The sequence below is a fragment of the Fusarium verticillioides genome, chromosome 1 (assembly GCF_000149555.1).
Source record: "Fusarium verticillioides 7600 chromosome 1, whole genome shotgun sequence".
NCBI classification, from domain to species: Eukaryota; Fungi; Ascomycota; class Sordariomycetes; order Hypocreales; family Nectriaceae; genus Fusarium; species Fusarium verticillioides.
In genome coordinates this window covers 4,266,191-4,281,926 of record NC_031675.1, presented here as the reverse complement: position 1 = coordinate 4,281,926, position 15,736 = coordinate 4,266,191, and the positions used below count along the sequence as shown (strand labels likewise).

At 49.9% G+C, this 15,736-nt stretch overlaps 5 protein-coding genes across 8 annotated transcripts in view; 2 read left to right on the top strand and 3 right to left on the bottom strand.

Moving 5' to 3' along the window:
* FVEG_00666 (hypothetical protein) overlaps nucleotides 1–2,407 on the bottom strand; it is a gene marked incomplete at both ends in the record, with an annotated part of 3,843 nt that extends 1,436 nt beyond the window's left edge. Inside the window, 2 exons of the mRNA XM_018887231.1 lie at nucleotides 52–1,671; nucleotides 1,724–2,407. Of these exons, the coding sequence (XP_018742968.1) occupies nucleotides 52–1,671; nucleotides 1,724–2,407 (2,304 nt within the window). The remainder of the gene's footprint in view (nucleotides 1–51; nucleotides 1,672–1,723) is intronic.
* A 2,168-nt stretch (nucleotides 2,408–4,575) lies between these two features.
* FVEG_00667 (hypothetical protein) lies at nucleotides 4,576–5,863 on the top strand (the record flags this gene model as incomplete). The annotated part of the gene is made up of 5 exons (XM_018887232.1): nucleotides 4,576–4,632; nucleotides 4,696–4,753; nucleotides 4,818–4,951; nucleotides 5,002–5,185; nucleotides 5,238–5,863. 5 exons carry the CDS (start codon nucleotides 4,576–4,578, stop codon nucleotides 5,861–5,863), a joined length of 1,059 nt encoding a protein of 352 aa, XP_018742969.1.
* A 58-nt stretch (nucleotides 5,864–5,921) lies between these two features.
* FVEG_00668 (hypothetical protein) lies at nucleotides 5,922–6,753 on the bottom strand. 2 transcript variants are annotated; one of them, XM_018887234.1, is made up of 2 exons: nucleotides 6,533–6,753; nucleotides 5,922–6,459 (listed from the first exon to the last, which is right to left on the bottom strand). In XM_018887234.1, exons 1-2 carry the CDS (start codon nucleotides 6,641–6,643, stop codon nucleotides 6,256–6,258), a joined length of 315 nt encoding a protein of 104 aa, XP_018742971.1. In that variant the 5' UTR covers nucleotides 6,644–6,753; the 3' UTR covers nucleotides 5,922–6,255. The 2 variants fall into 2 exon arrangements, with proteins under 2 accessions (XP_018742971.1, XP_018742970.1); XM_018887233.1 differs by having other exon boundaries at nucleotides 5,999–6,465; nucleotides 6,533–6,730.
* Nucleotides 6,754–6,972: 219 nt separating this feature from the next.
* On the top strand, nucleotides 6,973–10,732 carry FVEG_00669 (DNA excision repair protein ERCC-5; the record flags this gene model as incomplete). The annotated part of the gene is made up of 1 exon (XM_018887235.1): nucleotides 6,973–10,732. Exon 1 carries the CDS (start codon nucleotides 7,037–7,039, stop codon nucleotides 10,730–10,732), a length of 3,696 nt encoding a protein of 1,231 aa, XP_018742972.1. The 5' UTR covers nucleotides 6,973–7,036.
* Nucleotides 10,733–10,908: 176 nt separating this feature from the next.
* Nucleotides 10,909–15,531, bottom strand: FVEG_00670 (hypothetical protein). Of its 3 annotated transcripts, none has more exons than XM_018887237.1 (7): nucleotides 15,188–15,439; nucleotides 14,600–15,049; nucleotides 14,380–14,525; nucleotides 14,237–14,330; nucleotides 13,958–14,186; nucleotides 11,520–13,906; nucleotides 10,909–11,464 (listed from the first exon to the last, which is right to left on the bottom strand). In XM_018887237.1, the coding sequence occupies exons 2-7, from the start codon at nucleotides 14,781–14,783 to the stop codon at nucleotides 11,364–11,366; spliced, it is 3,141 nt and encodes a 1,046-aa protein (XP_018742974.1). In that variant the 5' UTR covers nucleotides 14,784–15,049; nucleotides 15,188–15,439; the 3' UTR covers nucleotides 10,909–11,363. The 3 variants fall into 3 exon arrangements, with proteins under 3 accessions (XP_018742974.1, XP_018742975.1, XP_018742973.1); XM_018887236.1 differs by having other exon boundaries at nucleotides 10,911–11,464; nucleotides 15,221–15,531; XM_018887238.1 differs by lacking the exon at nucleotides 15,188–15,439 and having other exon boundaries at nucleotides 14,600–15,128.
* Nucleotides 15,532–15,736: the final 205 nt, after the last annotated feature.

Below are 15,736 nucleotides of genomic sequence, written 5' to 3'. Positions count from 1 at the left end.
ACGTCTGGCTTCTCGTCGCACTCCTTCGTCGTGTGTTATCAGTTCACCTACGTATTCGATGATGAAATCGTCCTGTGAAATATCTTCGATAGTGAATAACCCATACCCGACTCCCTCAAGTTGACTCTCTCCAAGAGCGAGGCTCTTCGCTTGGCCCCGCTGCAGCGAGCAGTTTTGACAGCCGGTAGAATGAAGAACTTCATCATCAGCGTTCTCAGGATCGGCTCTCTCAACCACCCCACATCGACCACAAACATCTGGATCGCATTCGCGGTTCAGCTGCACACAAATACATGGCCTTTCCTTTCCTTTTGAGAGGCAAGTTTTGCCTTGCGAGTGGCAGGCACAGCCTGTGAATTTGTAGGCGCAGTTTTCCACGGTACAGCCGCAGAACTTCTCACATAGGACACCATGTTGAACGCAAATACAGCTTTCTGAGGTACAAGGCCCTTCATGATTACAAGGTTCGGAGAGTTCCCGTTTTTGATGTTCGTGGGTTTTGGTGTGAGATTCCCAGTCGCCGATGAGCGTCTTTTTGAAACGATCATACCAGCTGACGGTCCGAATTTGAGATCTGTTAGCTGGCTCTACTGGAGACATGGACACATTCAGCTTTTGAAATTCATTAAATACGTCGCTGCAATCCCGGTCAAGGAGCTGGGCAACCAAGCAGAAGGGATCTTTCGTAACCTTGCTGCGGTCGGCGGTCACAACCGTAGATCGAAGGATAAAATGATCCTCTTCATCCCAGGGCCTCTGGGTTGAGGCAGCAACAGGCCGGGGCGAGCTTCGATAGCAGTTACGTTTGCAGAGTGGGGACAAGGGGCCATTGCCATTAACCGCATCACCTGCACTGTAGGGGAGGCGACGTCGCCGCTTAAGAGTATCCGAAAGACGGGGAAGAATCGAAAGGGTACGCTTGCAATTCTGGGCATCGTATTCGCCGTGCTCACATGAATGACTGAAGCAGATAAGGCAACCAAGGATTGAATAAGTTCCCAGCCAATACTCGACAGCATCATGCTCGTTTTCGTGCTGTGTGCTGGAGCCATCCTTGGCTGTGGGCTTGGTTTCCATGATGCTGTCGACTGACTCATCTAAAAGCAAGACATCACGGAGCTCAATCTGCTTGGTCGGGGGCTGGCCCTGATGAAAGACACGGCGGAATGCTTCCGTGAACATGTGGGCGGCTTTGTTTGCCTCGGGCGGTGTGGTAGACTCGGCAGGGCGATGTGAGTTGAGAATGTCTGATTTTTGTCGAGGCGTGATCGCATCGTCAGGTTCTCGACTTGCCATGAAGCGAATGAGAGCTGATCTGTTACAGCCAGGTATTGAGAGCTTGTCGAGCCAAGTGCCAAGATATAACAAGACAGTCGATGCAAATTCGGACCGCACTGCTATGCGGACTTTCTCCTCGCGACTCATGGGCTTGAAACCAGATTTGCGATCAATATCCTCCAATTCTTGCAACCAAACATTGTATTTGTACTCCTCTGAGGTCTCAAGATCCCTCAAGTGGGGTACAAAGGTTAGCATTGTGTTGGGTGTAAGAATATTCTTTTTGATTTCCACATGATGAAAGCGGTATCTTGGGACACGCTCTTCATCTGTCTGGATGCGTACGATGCTGTAGTGATCCTCACGTTTGTTGTTCTTAAGCTTCGTGTGTTCCTGTTTAGAAAATTAGCAGAATTCTCCCGGACTCGTTTGGGACCCAAAGTACTTTGGATTTGATTCTCATCGTTTCTCCCTTCTTGGACGCGACAGGTTTGTTAATAAGTCCGGCGAAGAGGTTTTTGCCTGTCATAACACGACGTTCATTAGGCTTGGTAGACTCAATGATATAAGAGGTCATGCGACTGTGTCCATCCTTGATATCTTGGCGAAACTGTGTCAGCTTCTCGACAACAGCAGCGACATCCCATTCCTGCTTTTTAGGCGTTTGATATTTAGGAGATGCCGGTTTGCTCTGTTGCGCTGATTTTGAACCGTCTTTTTCAGGCGTGGGCGTCACCTGACGGGATGCCAAGTTGGAGGCTGTAACACTAGACAGCTTTGCCATACTTTGGGCGTCATCAGAATTAGCCGTTATCGTGGTCACCTTCTGGCTCAGTTTGAGTACTGAAGATGCTGGGCGTGGCGGTTCAGCAGAAGCGGAGGGCTGTTTATCCTGGCTGGCGGCGATAGAGCTCGTGGATCTATTCAACCTGGGCGGGCTGACGGGGGCGTTTGTTGATGATGGGCGCTCACTTGAGATAGAAAAATTGGGTGTGAAGCGCGCTGTGGTAGTGTTGTTGCGATTCACTGGCCCCAGAGAATCTGGTTCGTAATCTGAATCACTGTCTCCTGTCAAGTCGATGGTGTCAGGTTTTCCTGCGGCGATGGCGACGAGATGATGAGAGGCCATGGTTGCGGCTGGTGACATTGCCCTCAAACTCTAAGGCAAGGTACAACCGCCTGTATTGGTAAGGAAGGCGAACTGCCAAAGGTTTTTTTTACCAGAATTGCCCCTCTCTATAGGTAGCCAGCAACTGCTACCATCCTGCACAAGAGGAGTCGCTGATGGACACCAAAAGGAGGGGGAAGAGAAAGGAAGATAGGTAAGGGCTGTAATTCGTGCTGATGTTGCTGTGGAGAGCACCTTTGTAGATAATAAATGAGACGTGAGAAGGAGACACGGGTTTGTCGACCCAGTCAGAGACGCGTGTGGACAGATTAAAGGTGCAAATTCGGCAGAAAATAGGAGCGAATGGCGCAGAATAGGCCGAAGAAACCAAAGAAACTGAATACCAGAGAGCAAGATAACGGTATTATATACGACGGATTTGTACAAAAGATACGAGTGCCATCGATTGTCGGTTTGTTGCCTCTCGAAACTCAAACCAAGACAGAGATGAATAATTAGTTGAATGGGTGAATGAGTGTCAATTGCACGCGTTGAAGAGTCTACAGGGGATATTGACAGGGGGTCGCGTTCATTAATCCGGCTTAGCGTGGCTGGATTGGTCATTACCTCAAGGCTTAAAGGTAAGGTGGAGGGCGATTTAACATCCATGCATGCATATTTGTTCCCTCTATAAAAGCGAACCGTCATGGCACTGTTTTGTGGTGATTGTAGATTCCATCCTGCTCACATATGAGTTTGATAAATATCCCTCTAATATAGTCGCTGATAATTATCGACGCTACTCAAGCATCCATGGTCTATGATAGATGCTAGATATACTGTGCTCTAGCCAGAGCTATCGTGGAACATCCAAGCTGAAAAAGGTCATAGATAGCATCATGCAAAATCAAACTGTCTGTACAGATAAGTAATTTGATCTTAAAGGCATGTTTTTTAGTTTATCTCTTTTCCAAAGAATTTTGATATATCTTGGAAGTGACAGGCTGCCTCACGTGAGGATCACTATAGTCAGGTTTGTGATTTATCGGAATGGCCGGATGCTTTTAACTGCGATCGAACTGGTCACTGAAAAACGAGCAAAAGAGGGCCTAATTAAGATATAAATTATTGTCTTGGCTCCGGTAGTTTTATATACCTGGCACTTTTTTGAAACTTTGGACAACCAATGACATCCAATCTCTTTGTGTCCTATTCACTCTAATACAAATATCGGACTTGGAATCATTTACACTGCGCAGCCTAGCAACCTCGTCAGACAGTCCATACTGCTTCAAGAAATTGCTGTCAACTTCGGAAAAGACCCTGTTTCACAAAACGACTGACATCAACAACATCGGAACTAACCCAACCACAACATGTGAAAAAGGCCCTCGCGGTGATTCGATTTCTAGGCTGCCTCAATTACCCCTTGTCTCCTTTATCTGTCGGGCTGGAGACTGCCGGAGGATCGCTCAGTTTTAGAGCCCGTTCACCCACCCACTGACCTCCCAAAGACCCCAAACTTGTGCCTCGATATCGTCATATTTCATCTTAGACACTCACTAGCGTTGCGCTGGGTTCGACCGAAGCCTGGTGGTCATGAACCGCATCCGGGATGGGCAGTCCAGTTCTTGGGGGGCCTGGGGGGGTCTCTCCGGATGCACAGGTAAGGATCCTTGGCGGAGGCCCGAGAATGCAAGACGTAGACCTGAGACACGCTTGACGTAAGTAGCGGTACCTCGAGTAATGCTGCAATCACCAGGGGCTGCAGTGTACACATACACTAAATGCTAGCGCCCGTCTGTATCGAGGACCTCACTCAGTCGTTCTTGTCCAAGTGGAGTCTTGATGACGTCGCTCTCAGCTCCCGCATCGAAAAAGGTGACGATCTTGGTTCTCCGCAGCAACAAACACCACCAGAGCCCAAGCCTGAGCCTTGCCCTGTTTCTGGCCTCCATCATATAACGTTCCCAGCAGCCCGGCCACGATCTTCTCTTTCGTGTTTTCTCCGACAACTTATCCTTGCTTGATTCTCAGCTCTGCAGTTGTGATCTCCGTCTCCGTCTGCTACCCACGTTAATCCCCACCTGATATTATTTATTCCCTGCCTGTCCTTGCCGGACCCTTTTCTTGTCATCCATACTCAACTCCACCGCTCGTCGTCGCATTCATAAACAACAGCATTCATCATGCATCGCACCTATTCCATGCGCCAGACTCGGGCGCCTACTGCCTCTCAGCTCCAGGTGCGTTTAATTCAAGCTTATGACGCCACAACTCAGTGCTACAGCAAAACTGACCTCGAGCAGAACCCCCCGCCACCTCCATCGTCGACAAAATCCGGCCGCCTCTTCAAGAGCAGCTTCGGTAAGCTAGCATCACGCCACTTCGACTGTCAATTCCAACAGAGCTAACAATATCTCCCGAGCAGGACATGCCCTTCGTCGCAATGCTGGCGGTGCCTTTGGCCCTGACTTGGCCAAGAAGCTGTCCCAGCTGGTCAAGATGGAGAAAAATGTGATGCGAAGCTTAGAGACCGTTGCCCGCGAGCGAATGGAAGTTGCTGTATGTTCCAAATCACCCAATCCCATGAGCCATTCAAACTAACTTGGCAGCAACAACTATCCATTTGGGGGGAGGCTGGTGACGAAGATGTTTCCGACGTTACCGACAAGCTCGGTGTTCTTCTTTACGAGATCGGCGAGCTTGAGGACCAATATGTCGACCGTTATGACCAGTACAGGGTCACTATGAAGAGTATCCGCAACATTGAAGCTTCCGTTCAGCCAAGCCGTGACCGTAAGTACCACTCACCACCTAGACAGCGTATTGTCTGCTAATCCCGCCTTAGGCAAGCAGAAGATCACTGATCAGATCGCCCAACTCAAGTACAAGGAGCCCAACTCTCCCAAGATTGTCGTCCTCGAACAGGAACTTGTCCGAGCGGAGGCCGAGTCTCTTGTTGCTGAGGCTCAGCTTTCTAACATCACTCGAGAGAAGGTGAAGGCAGCCTATACCTACCAATTCGATGCTCTCCGTGAGCATTGTGAGAAGGTTGCCATTATTGCAGGCTATGGAAAGCACCTCCTCGAGCTTATCGATGACACCCCGGTCACTCCCGGCGAGACTCGTCAGGCCTACGATGGTTATGAGGCTAGTAAGGCCATTATTCAAGACTGCGAAGACGCCCTGACGAACTGGGTTACTTCCAACGCTGTTGTTTCTTCCAAACTCTCTACCCGCGCCCGCACTTTGTCTCAGCGACGTCGTAACAACATCCGCAACCGAGGTGAGGGCCACGACCTCTCCGGTCAAGATGTGCCCTTGAACGACGGTAGCTCCTGGACTGCTCGGGACCGTGATCTCGACAGTGATGAGGAAGAGGAAGAGGAAGATGCCCGAGGCTCCATTCTGGACAGCGATGGTGGTCTGAATGGCGAGTCTCGTGGGCGCACACAGGAAGCGGTTGCCGCGTAGAACGTGCTCATGATCGAAGTGGCAAAGTACTGAATTCAGGCTATATGAAGGAGGACGAGCGTGTGTCTTGCTTTCCTCGCGTTCGGTAGTAATGATGGGAACGCAATCTTGGTTGTACAAGGCGTTGTGGGTAGCTCTAGGCTGGGCGGGTTGCAAAAGGCTGAATGGGTACGATGACTTTCTTTTGCGGTAGCCTTGTTGTACTTTTAATTCATTAATGTTATCTCTGTATCCGCTCCCCACGGAATCACCAGATCTTGATATATGGTGTTAATAAACTCAGCAAAAGGTATCCTAAGCTCAGGAAAGATATCCTAAACTGATAATAAGTTACCTAAATCATTCTATTGTTTGGGTCTGGGATACAGGGTTTCCTTTCCTCCCACTGTCCGCTATATGGTATTCTGATTCCTCATTTGACTCGCAAACTCCTCGACTTCCATTTTGGCAATGTGTTCCCCGGGTATAACAACCAGTCCCAAGTAGCGAGAGGTCATGTCGACCTTGGCAGTTTCTCCGTCAGCTTTCTCTGCTGCCTTTTCACGCTCTCTTGATGATGGCTGCCGATATTCATAAGTGTGAGCTAGCACAATATTCTTGTCCTTCAAGGTCAGGTCAGGTCAGTCGCTTACAACCAAGACTCAGCAGCTATAGGTTATCGAAACATACCGGGTCGGTGCATTTTAGAGCGCCCCAGAACAACCGTCCATCGGAGGTGTACACGCGAAGATTCTTGTTAAGAATACTGCTGAGGTATTGCCGAGCCTTTTCGGCATCCATTTCCACCCAAGAAGGCTTGGGGGCCAGAGGTTTGAGGGTTGTGATTTATTGGTGAAGACGTGGGGAATGTGATGTTCATTGATTTTGCGGACCTAACAGAAATGGAAGATTGGCGGCAACGGATTACCGGCGACATACCGGCCCCACGCTGACGTTATAGAAGCTCGATGCTGAAGGCAGCCGTGAATATTCGATTGTTTTCTTAGATCTTAGACTTTCCATTCTCATCATTTCCATAACAGCCCAATTGTAGAAACGTCAACAATCCCCTTTCTACGCACCACCAGACAATGACTATTACTCCCATCAGACAAGGGCGTATCCCTTAAACACAGGGCCTGGTGCCTATCCCTATTACACGGACTTGTAGTGAATTCACGGTCATAGCCTATCATGGGTGTGACCGGTCTATGGACAGTTGTTCAGCCATGCGCCCGACCGACGAATCTCGCGACTCTAAATCGCAAGCGACTGGCAGTCGATGCCTCGATTTGGATATATCAATTTCTCAAAGCTGTGCGCGACAAGGAAGGCAATGCGCTGCGCAACTCGCACGTCGTCGGTTTCTTCCGTCGCATATGCAAGCTTCTGTGGTTTGGTATTCAACCAGTATTTGTCTTCGACGGTGGCGCACCGATTCTCAAGAGACAGACGATTCAGCATCGAAAGCGAAGACGCGAAGGCCGTCGTGAAGATGCCGTTCGCACGGCCGGTAAACTGCTAGCGGTGCAAATGCAGCGCATCGCGGAAGAAGACCATGATCGCAGGCGGAGAGATCGAGAACGTGATATATCTGCCCGGGAAGAGCAGCAACAAGAAGTGATCCCTGATGCCAGTCAACTTGTTTACGATGATGAAGCTCTCCTATCCCAAAATGAGAGACGGAAGGGAAGAACGTTTCGAAAGCAGGACGCCTACCATCTTCCCGATCTAGATGGTGGTGGCATCGCGGCAATGGGAAAGCCAGATGATCCACGAATCATGAGTGTAGAAGAGCTGGAAGAATACGCGCGCCAGTTTCAAGACGGTGAAGATATCAACCTTTATGACTTCAGCAAGATCGATTTTGACGGCGAATTCTTCAAGAGTCTTCCAGCTCCTGATCGATACAATATCCTGAACGCAGCAAGACTCAGGAGCCGGCTGAGAATGGGTCTCAGCAAGGAGCAGCTGGAAGAAATGTTCCCAGATCGCATGGCCTTCTCCAAGTTCCAGATCGAAAGGGTCAAGGAACGTAATCATCTCACTCAACGTCTCATGTATGAAGTCGGCATGACTGGCACCGATTTGACACTTGGAGTAAATGCGCGAGTTGCTGGCGAAAAGAACAGAGAGTACATCCTTGTAAAGAATGAGGGCGCTGAGGGAGGATGGGCTTTGGGTGTAGTCAGCAGAGAAAAGGACGTTGGAGAGGCACATAAACCTATCGACGTCGATGCCATTCAAGTTCAATATCAATCCAAGGAAGATGAGGAGGAAGACGAAGAAGATTTTGAAGACGTTCCCATAGAGGGACTCAACCGACTCCCGAAACCTTCTGCAGCACAGGTGACTAGCTACCAAGCAGCCCAGGATATAGCGGCGCGACGGCGGCAGATATATGGTAACTATCCTCAAGAGTCCTCCCCTCAGGGCGAGGAGTCGCTCTTCGTCGGCGGGAATATCGGGAACACAGATGTGCTGTTTGAACAACCACCTGAAGAAGCACTGCACAACGACGAAGAGGATGACCTCAACCGCGCAATAGCTATGTCACTACAAAATCAACATGGAGTTGGAAAAGAGTCAGATCATGAGGAGTTCGAGGACATTCCCATGGAAGCGCCTAAATGGACACAGAAGTCGGTTGACGCACAAAAGCCTATTACAGCCAAAGGAGGCTCCATGATTGCTCATATTGTTAATAATAGAGCAAGCGCTGCGGTACCCAGGCGCCAAGAGCATGATACCGCTGCCGATAGCGACAGCGACGAAGATATGCAGACAGTGCTTGCAAAGGCCAGGATGAAAAAGAAGCCTCAGCCAAAATCAAAGTTTGTACCCGTCGTCGAGAACAAGAAAACCCCATTTGATGGCCCACTGCCGTTCCCGAAACTTGACTGGGGCTCGTCACTATTTGGAAAGAAGAAAGCCCCAGAAGCTGAGCCAAATAAGAAATCTGAAGTTGCGGGCGAAAACTCAACTGTTCTCAATGACGAAGAGGACGACATGGCTGGTGGGTTTGAGAGAGAACTGCAGGATGAAAATGCGCCCAGACCCTTGCCGCCGTGGTTAACTGACGACACCGACATCCGGGAGTCGCTCAAGAAGCAGCGAGAAACTGAGCGTGAGATCAACAACGCAGACAGGCAGGCAGCTGAAGAAGAGGAGCGGCTTTATTGCCGCAAGATGCAAGATCAGCTGATCCACATCGACTCTTCCTCAGATGATGATAGTGATGTTGAGGTTTTGGATAAGCCGCCATCACCAAAGAAGCCTGCCCAGAAAGAGCCTCTCACCATCGACGCGGAAGATGAGACTGAGAAGATCAACGAGGCTTCTCTGCAAACTGAAAAGCCAGAATTGACAAAGGGAGTTTCAACTCCAACACATGAGCGAGAGGATGCCCTTGAACAAGTAGTAGAGAAGGTTAAGGAGCCATCACCTGAAGCAGAAGCCCAAGACCTTGCGGATCATACAGTGGAAGAACCAACTGCATATTCGGGGCACGAAGATGAGGACAAGTCTCGAAAATCAGAATCACCCGAGCCAGAATTTGAAGATGTGGTACCTACCAATGCTGTGACCACGGCAGAAAAGAGTCATGCGTCTATCTATGAGGAAATTCCCTTCATTGGTGCGCCAGCAGTGGGAGGAAACCAAGAACTTGATATCGACGACGATGGGCTCTTTGACGACGTGGAGTACGACGAATTTAGCGACCCTGGTGACGAAGAGCTCATGGCACAAATGGCCGAGGAAGCCGAAGAGCATGCCCGTTTCGCCAGTGAGCTCAACAACAAAACGGCTGAGCAAAACAAAGAAGACTATGAAAGAGAATTGCGCGCCCTACGAAACCAACAGAAGAAAGACCGTCGAGATGCAGATGAGGTCACCCAAGTCATGATCACTGAATGCCAGGCTCTCCTTCGTCTATTTGGAATTCCTTATATCACCGCCCCTATGGAAGCTGAAGCCCAATGTGCTGAGCTCGTCCGTCTAGGACTTGTCGATGGCATTGTGACTGATGACTCGGATACCTTCTTGTTCGGTGGCACACGCGTGTACAAGAACATGTTTAATAGCAACAAATTTGTTGAGTGCTACTTGGTGGGCGATATCGAAAAGGAGCTCTCCCTGTCTCGAGAGCAACTCATCTCTCTTGCGCATCTGCTGGGCTCTGATTACACTGAGGGATTATCAGGTGTCGGTCCTGTAACAGCTGTCGAGATTCTATCTGAGTTCCCTGGTAAGTCTGGACTAGAGGACTTTCGCGAATGGTGGAGATCGGTGCAATCGCAGACACGCCCTAAGGACGCTGATGTCTCAACGCCTTTTCGCAAGAAGTTTCGCAAATCCCAAGGTACCAAACTCTTCTTACCACCAGGCTTTCCTAACCCGGCGGTTTATGATGCGTACCTACACCCAGAGGTTGATGACAGCAATGAGAATTTCCAGTGGGGTGTACCAGATGTTGAGGGACTACGGCAGTTCTTGATGGCTACTATTGGCTGGAGCAAAGAACGGACGGACGAGGTCCTTGTACCAGTGATCAAAGATATGAATAAGCGAGACCGCGAAGGCACACAGAGTAACATCACCAGATTTTTTGGTGGCAGTGTTGGAGTTGGAGCTAAGGAGGCATTTGCACCAAGACAGAAAGCCCAGGGAAGCAAACGTATGGCTGCAGCGGTAGATCGTCTGCGAGCAAATGTTACAGGCGAAGAGGCAAGGGGCGTTGAGAGCGGAGGAAAGCGTAAAAGAGCATCAAGGAGGAATGCAGCTGCCCCGGTAGATGAAGGGGAGAATACTGAAGAAGTTGACGACGAAGTAGATGATGAGCCCACAAGCAGAGGCCGTGGTACAGGTAAGAGAGTCAGAGCATCATAGACGATGATGAATCTACACCAAGATATTTATATTATTTGATCACACATCTTAAAACGATAACTACCAAGCTACTAGGAATTTACACAATAGTACCTCAATATATGGAGTTTCATCTCGAATATTGAACTCTTTCGTAGAATCTCACTTTCAGACAGGTCATCACATTTACGACAACATTGGCAAGTCTCAGGATGGTCCCCGAAGCAAGATATATATAAGAAACGCTGGAGAAGGGGGTTTGCTAGAATTTGGGCTGAAAAAACATGATTAAGTACAGGATTTCATGGCACCCGGAAAAGCCCAGTCCATGGTTTCTTGAACCCCTCGTTCTTCTCATGTAAACTGTCAAGATTCGCTGCTTTTCTCTTCTTACATCCTCTAGTGGTATCATATGTCAAACGAGAAAGAAGAAACTCAAAAAAAAGAAACGAGGCCAGAGAAAAATGAAGAAAAGCAAATCAGCGTCGGCTGGTATTAAACGTGTGTAAGGATTGCGAAATGTGTCTCGTAGATGTGTCACGTCGTCGCGATTGTTCGTATAAAGGACAGACTTCGTCCATGCTGGCAATGAAGGAAGGGCATATTGCAATTCCACCTCGGGGCTGAGATCGCTCGTCTCGTAGTGAGTTACCTAATGACGGGTGGCATTAGCCTGAGGACCATTCGTACTCTCCATGTTGTTCGTCAACTCGGCTACACGAGCCTTGATGCGGGCGACACGAGATTCGATAGCTGGAACATCGTGTTAGTTTACTATTCGGTATCTAATATCCCCATGCAGACTTACTCTCTTCTCCACTTGTATCGTCATCGCCATCTCCAGTTCTGTTGCTGTTACTGTACGACGGCCGAAGCTGATCATCAGGGCGAATAGCGGCCCTCTCAGCAGCGTTCTTTCGAATTTGTGCCCAGCGATCTTGAACTCCTGGACCGGCACTGTGACTCAGCTTCTCCTCGGGCTGCGCTGGGCCTCCAATCTGGGGGGAGTGGCGGGGTGAGCGGGGAATAGGAGGAGGCGTTGCGTCGTCTTCATCATCCGAATCAGGAGCAAAGGCTGGCTGGTCTTCAAGAGGGCCTTGGTTGAACTGAGGAACTGCCTTCTGGGCAGGAGCCGAGTCCTTAGCACTGGGGGTTATCTGTGACTGGTCGATAGTGGGCTCCGCGATATCCTGGTTCCTCTGAGGTGTATCGACTCGCTGCACAGGTTCCTCCATTGGCGTCACAAACTCAGCAGCAGGTGTGGGGGTAGGCATGTCAGCCTCATCTGCTTGTGCGAGTTGAGGCACTGGAACACGCTGGATAGCGGCTGCAGGCTCAGGTGTGTCAGCTGGAGTAAGGGGCTTCTGCGCCTGGGGCTCTGGTGTTGCTTGGGTCTGGCGCAGGAACTCATGAACATTAGCGGCAGCGTCATCAGGTAGTTTGGAACTTCTGTTCTTGCGGAACAACTTCCGGAAACCGCGGCTCTCCTTTTCTGCCTTCTGGAGTTTCTTCTTCTTGTTCTCAGGGCTTGATGGAGTAGGAGAAACCATATTCTCCCGAGCCAATTCCTGGGGTGCCTCGTCCTTAGGAGGTGGCACAGGGCTAAGAGGGCTGACGGGAAGCACTGGTTCAGGCGTAGGCTCTTGAACGGGCTCTGAAACCGGCTCGGGCGTTGGTGCCTGAACAGACTCAGTTTGTGGCTGGACCTCGACGGGATGTTCTGGCTGTGGGAGGGGTTTCCTCGTTGCCTCGTTCGAAGTGGGCGAGAAAGTAGGCGACGTGATCGGGGATACCACGTCCTTAACGGGCACCTGCGGAGGCTGATCCGGGGCTTGTGTGCCACTGTTTGAAGCAGCGTCACCGTTCATACTCTCAGATGGAATTGGCGATACCATAGTTCCACGACCCGCATTGTTGTTGGCCATGTACAAATCCTTAATCGTTCCCTTATCATACTTAGAAACCCACTTCAATGCTGATGAAGCCTCGCCAATGATTGTGGGCTGAAGGGTGAGAACGCTATTAGTCTTCTCGGCCATGAGCTCAGCATCAGTTCGGCCACGTCGCTGGTACAGGGGCTGTTGAGCTTGCTTCTTCCCTTGCTGTTCCTGCGCACGAAGCTGTGCAGCCTTGGCTTGGATTCTGGCGTGAGTATCGGGACCTATGCTGGCCTTGCTGGTGCCCTGGCCAATATTCTCGACTGACTTATTGGCTGTCGACTTCCGTCGGCCGAGGCCCTTCCCACGTTTTGTCCAGCTAAAGAGACCCTTCTTCTCTGCAATGTATGCACCCGCCTGAGGTTCAGGAGCTGCGCCGGCAACCATTTCTTCCATCACGAGCCAACGGCCACTAGTGATCTTGGTTTCGATGACGGCGCATCGCCCAAAGGCCGACTTGCGCTCTGCAGTCTCCTCAGGGGCAAGACTGGACATCCAAACCCACCAGAACGAATCGTCCAGCAAAAATGTTGCAATACTTGCGAGCTCCCCGGGCTCAAGCGAGTGATCATGTTCAAGCCTTGGTCGATGCGATTGAGAACTATGTTGTCTCTGGGTTTCGAGAGGGGGCAGAACCTTGTCAGGGGGTAGAAGCAAGTTTGACCGGGCAGGCTGGTTTTCATCCACGAATCCCGAAGAAAGAAAGTCGGCCCAAGACGGGGTTGTCGGTCTACCCAGTCCGTTACCAGACGCAGGGGTTCTTCGCAGAGCGGGTGGCTGGCGTTTGTAGGTCAAAGCACTGTCGTCATCGTCGTCGTCCTCATCTAGCGTAGAAGAGAAGCCAATATCCTCGAATCGTGACCAGGAGGCGTCGCGCAAGCTTGTAGAGTGCTTTGAGCTTGAAGCTTGTGACTGATTGGCACCAGAAATAGCTTTGAGAACTCGGCGGCATTCGTCCGTCAAAGCCTGCACAGGGTCGTCGTACTCGGAAAACTCTTGTAATGCGCGGTCCGAATCACGATATTGGAAGTGGTTCGCTCTCCGAAGGAGCGCAAAAGGAGTTGGCGATACGGTATCCACAATCATGACAACTTTGTTTGTGGTTGACATCATGAGAGAAGGTCGTTGAGGAGGATACTCGGTTTCCTGAAGTAGTTTCTGGAGGGATCTGGGAAGCATCGTAATGCCAGTGACGTTTTGCTCAGGTGAGAGTGATCTGAGGAAAGCGAAGAACATATGGCTTGTGGCATCGGCGGCACTAATTTCTGGATAAGCAATCATGAGCATCACAAGTCTCAAGGGTACTTACCGCAGCCAAGCATCATAACCTCCTTCAAAACCCTTGTTAGTATCTTTATGTTCGAATGCCCACCATGCTGCCATTCGTGAAAGCTTTCGTCCTCCTAGGCCATTGGACTTTCCGTGCGCTGCAACAGCGGCCAGTAGGTCGAAGAAGTCGAAGATAATGCGCTGACGGGCACCATTCTCAACACTGATAGGAATGAACGTTTTGAAAGAGTCTCGGGCCATGTTCGAGTCTATAGCGCAAGTTAGTACAGTAGGGAAACCAAGATTGAGAAGTGCATACCAATTTCTCCCACTTTGAACAGTTCATATGCATCCCAGCCAACGATACCCCCCTGAATGCGACTCCAGCACCACTTAGCAACTCCGGAAACCACCTATCTCGATGTTAGTTGCGATCATGCCACTTTTTCTGCAAATGCTAACCATAGGTTCTGTCATGCGAAGCTCTTGTGTAAGTTGTTCTCCCCGTAAGTTGGCATGGGATTCGAAGAAATGGCGAATAAAAGAACGAACGGCGCTGGGATCGGAGGTGGGACGGTACGGCAACAAGAGGAAAGGGTGGTCCAGACCTGGTATGAATGGTGATCAGTATGCTGTACACCAAAAGATAAATATTTTGTATTTCATGTAATGGTTGACATACCTCGAGCTTTGAGCTCTTCTGTGCAACATCGGATCAGCTCGTGAACTTCTTCAGGGTCAACATATGTGCGTGCCCAGGCGTCTGTCCATTGTGGTTTTTGTGGTAGCTGCTGTGTAGGATCGTTTGCGCCTTTCTTTTTGGACTTGCCATCCTTGCCCTTGAGGCGAGAAAAAAGGCCTGCCATTATCGGTTGTGACTAGGGAATGATATTTTGAGATTGAGAATTAAACGAAAACGCAGCCGAATCCCATGCGCTGAATATAGGAAAAGTGACGTCGGGTCGAGTCGAAGCAGATCTCAAATAAAGGGGCGGTGATCTTTCAGGAGGTGCCTTAAATAGGGTAGCAGCGAGGTATTCGTGATAATCCCTCCAGCTGAAGTTGTAAAAAGCAAAGTTTTTGTGCTTTGTCGATGAGAGAATTGAAAAGTAACGAATCGAGGATCGAGAACCTTTTGGTGAGAAAGAATTAGCAGGAATGAAAATAATGACGATGGCGCTCGTTGAGGATTGTATGCTACTGCTGCACACAGGACAAGGCGAGACGTGTAAGTCAGGGAAGGTGGGCATCGGGCAGTTTTGATGCGTACCTGCGGCAGATGAGCCAAGTTGGGTGGGCGTACAGATAAAATTAGTAGGGGACCCTTTTTCCCCTCTGCACCTCAGTTATTCAGAGGTTAACACAGAGATTGGCTACTGGGTATCGAAACGAAACAGAGAGAAGAAAAGAATAGGAAAAGCAGGGGCACAAAGAAGCCAGGGTTCAGAGAAGATAGATGAATATGCAAATAATAGAAAGAAAAGTTGAACCATACAAGAGGAGAAGGTAAAGAGGAGAAAAAGCGACTCTCTAGTCTAGATGAGACGACAAAATGAGAATTGTGAGGGTGACAGTGGGATGGGGGGGGCGCTCAGGGGGCGACTGGGATGTGCGACCAGGTTCATGATAGACTGGATGGGATGGGATGTGATGGGATTGGATTGGATGGTACGCACAATGGAAAAAAGAACAAGAGCACTAAGATTAGGAATTGGGCTTCTCGCTGGGATGAGAGGATAGAGAGCATGAACAAGAGGACATGGGGCGGGTAGGGGTTTGGGGGAAGAGGCAATATGGATGTGATGGGCGTGCATAGATT

Excerpts from the sequence above, each read along its gene's own strand:
- FVEG_00668 (XM_018887233.1), bottom strand. The coding sequence starts at position 6,643 with ATGGATGCCGAAAAGGCTCGGCAATACCTCAGCAGTATTCTTAACAAG. Across the intron at positions 6,466-6,532 it reads CTCTAAAATGCACCGACCCG|GACAAGAATATTGTGCTAGC; the intron begins GTATGTTTCGAT and ends CTGACCTTGAAG.
- FVEG_00670 (XM_018887236.1), bottom strand. The coding sequence starts at position 14,783 with ATGGCAGGCCTTTTTTCTCGCCTCAAGGGCAAGGATGGCAAGTCCAAA. Across the intron at positions 14,526-14,599 it reads AGAAGAGCTCAAAGCTCGAG|GTCTGGACCACCCTTTCCTC; the intron begins GTATGTCAACCA and ends CATTCATACCAG. Across the intron at positions 13,907-13,957 it reads GGTTATGATGCTTGGCTGCG|TGCCGCCGATGCCACAAGCC; the intron begins GTAAGTACCCTT and ends TCCAGAAATTAG.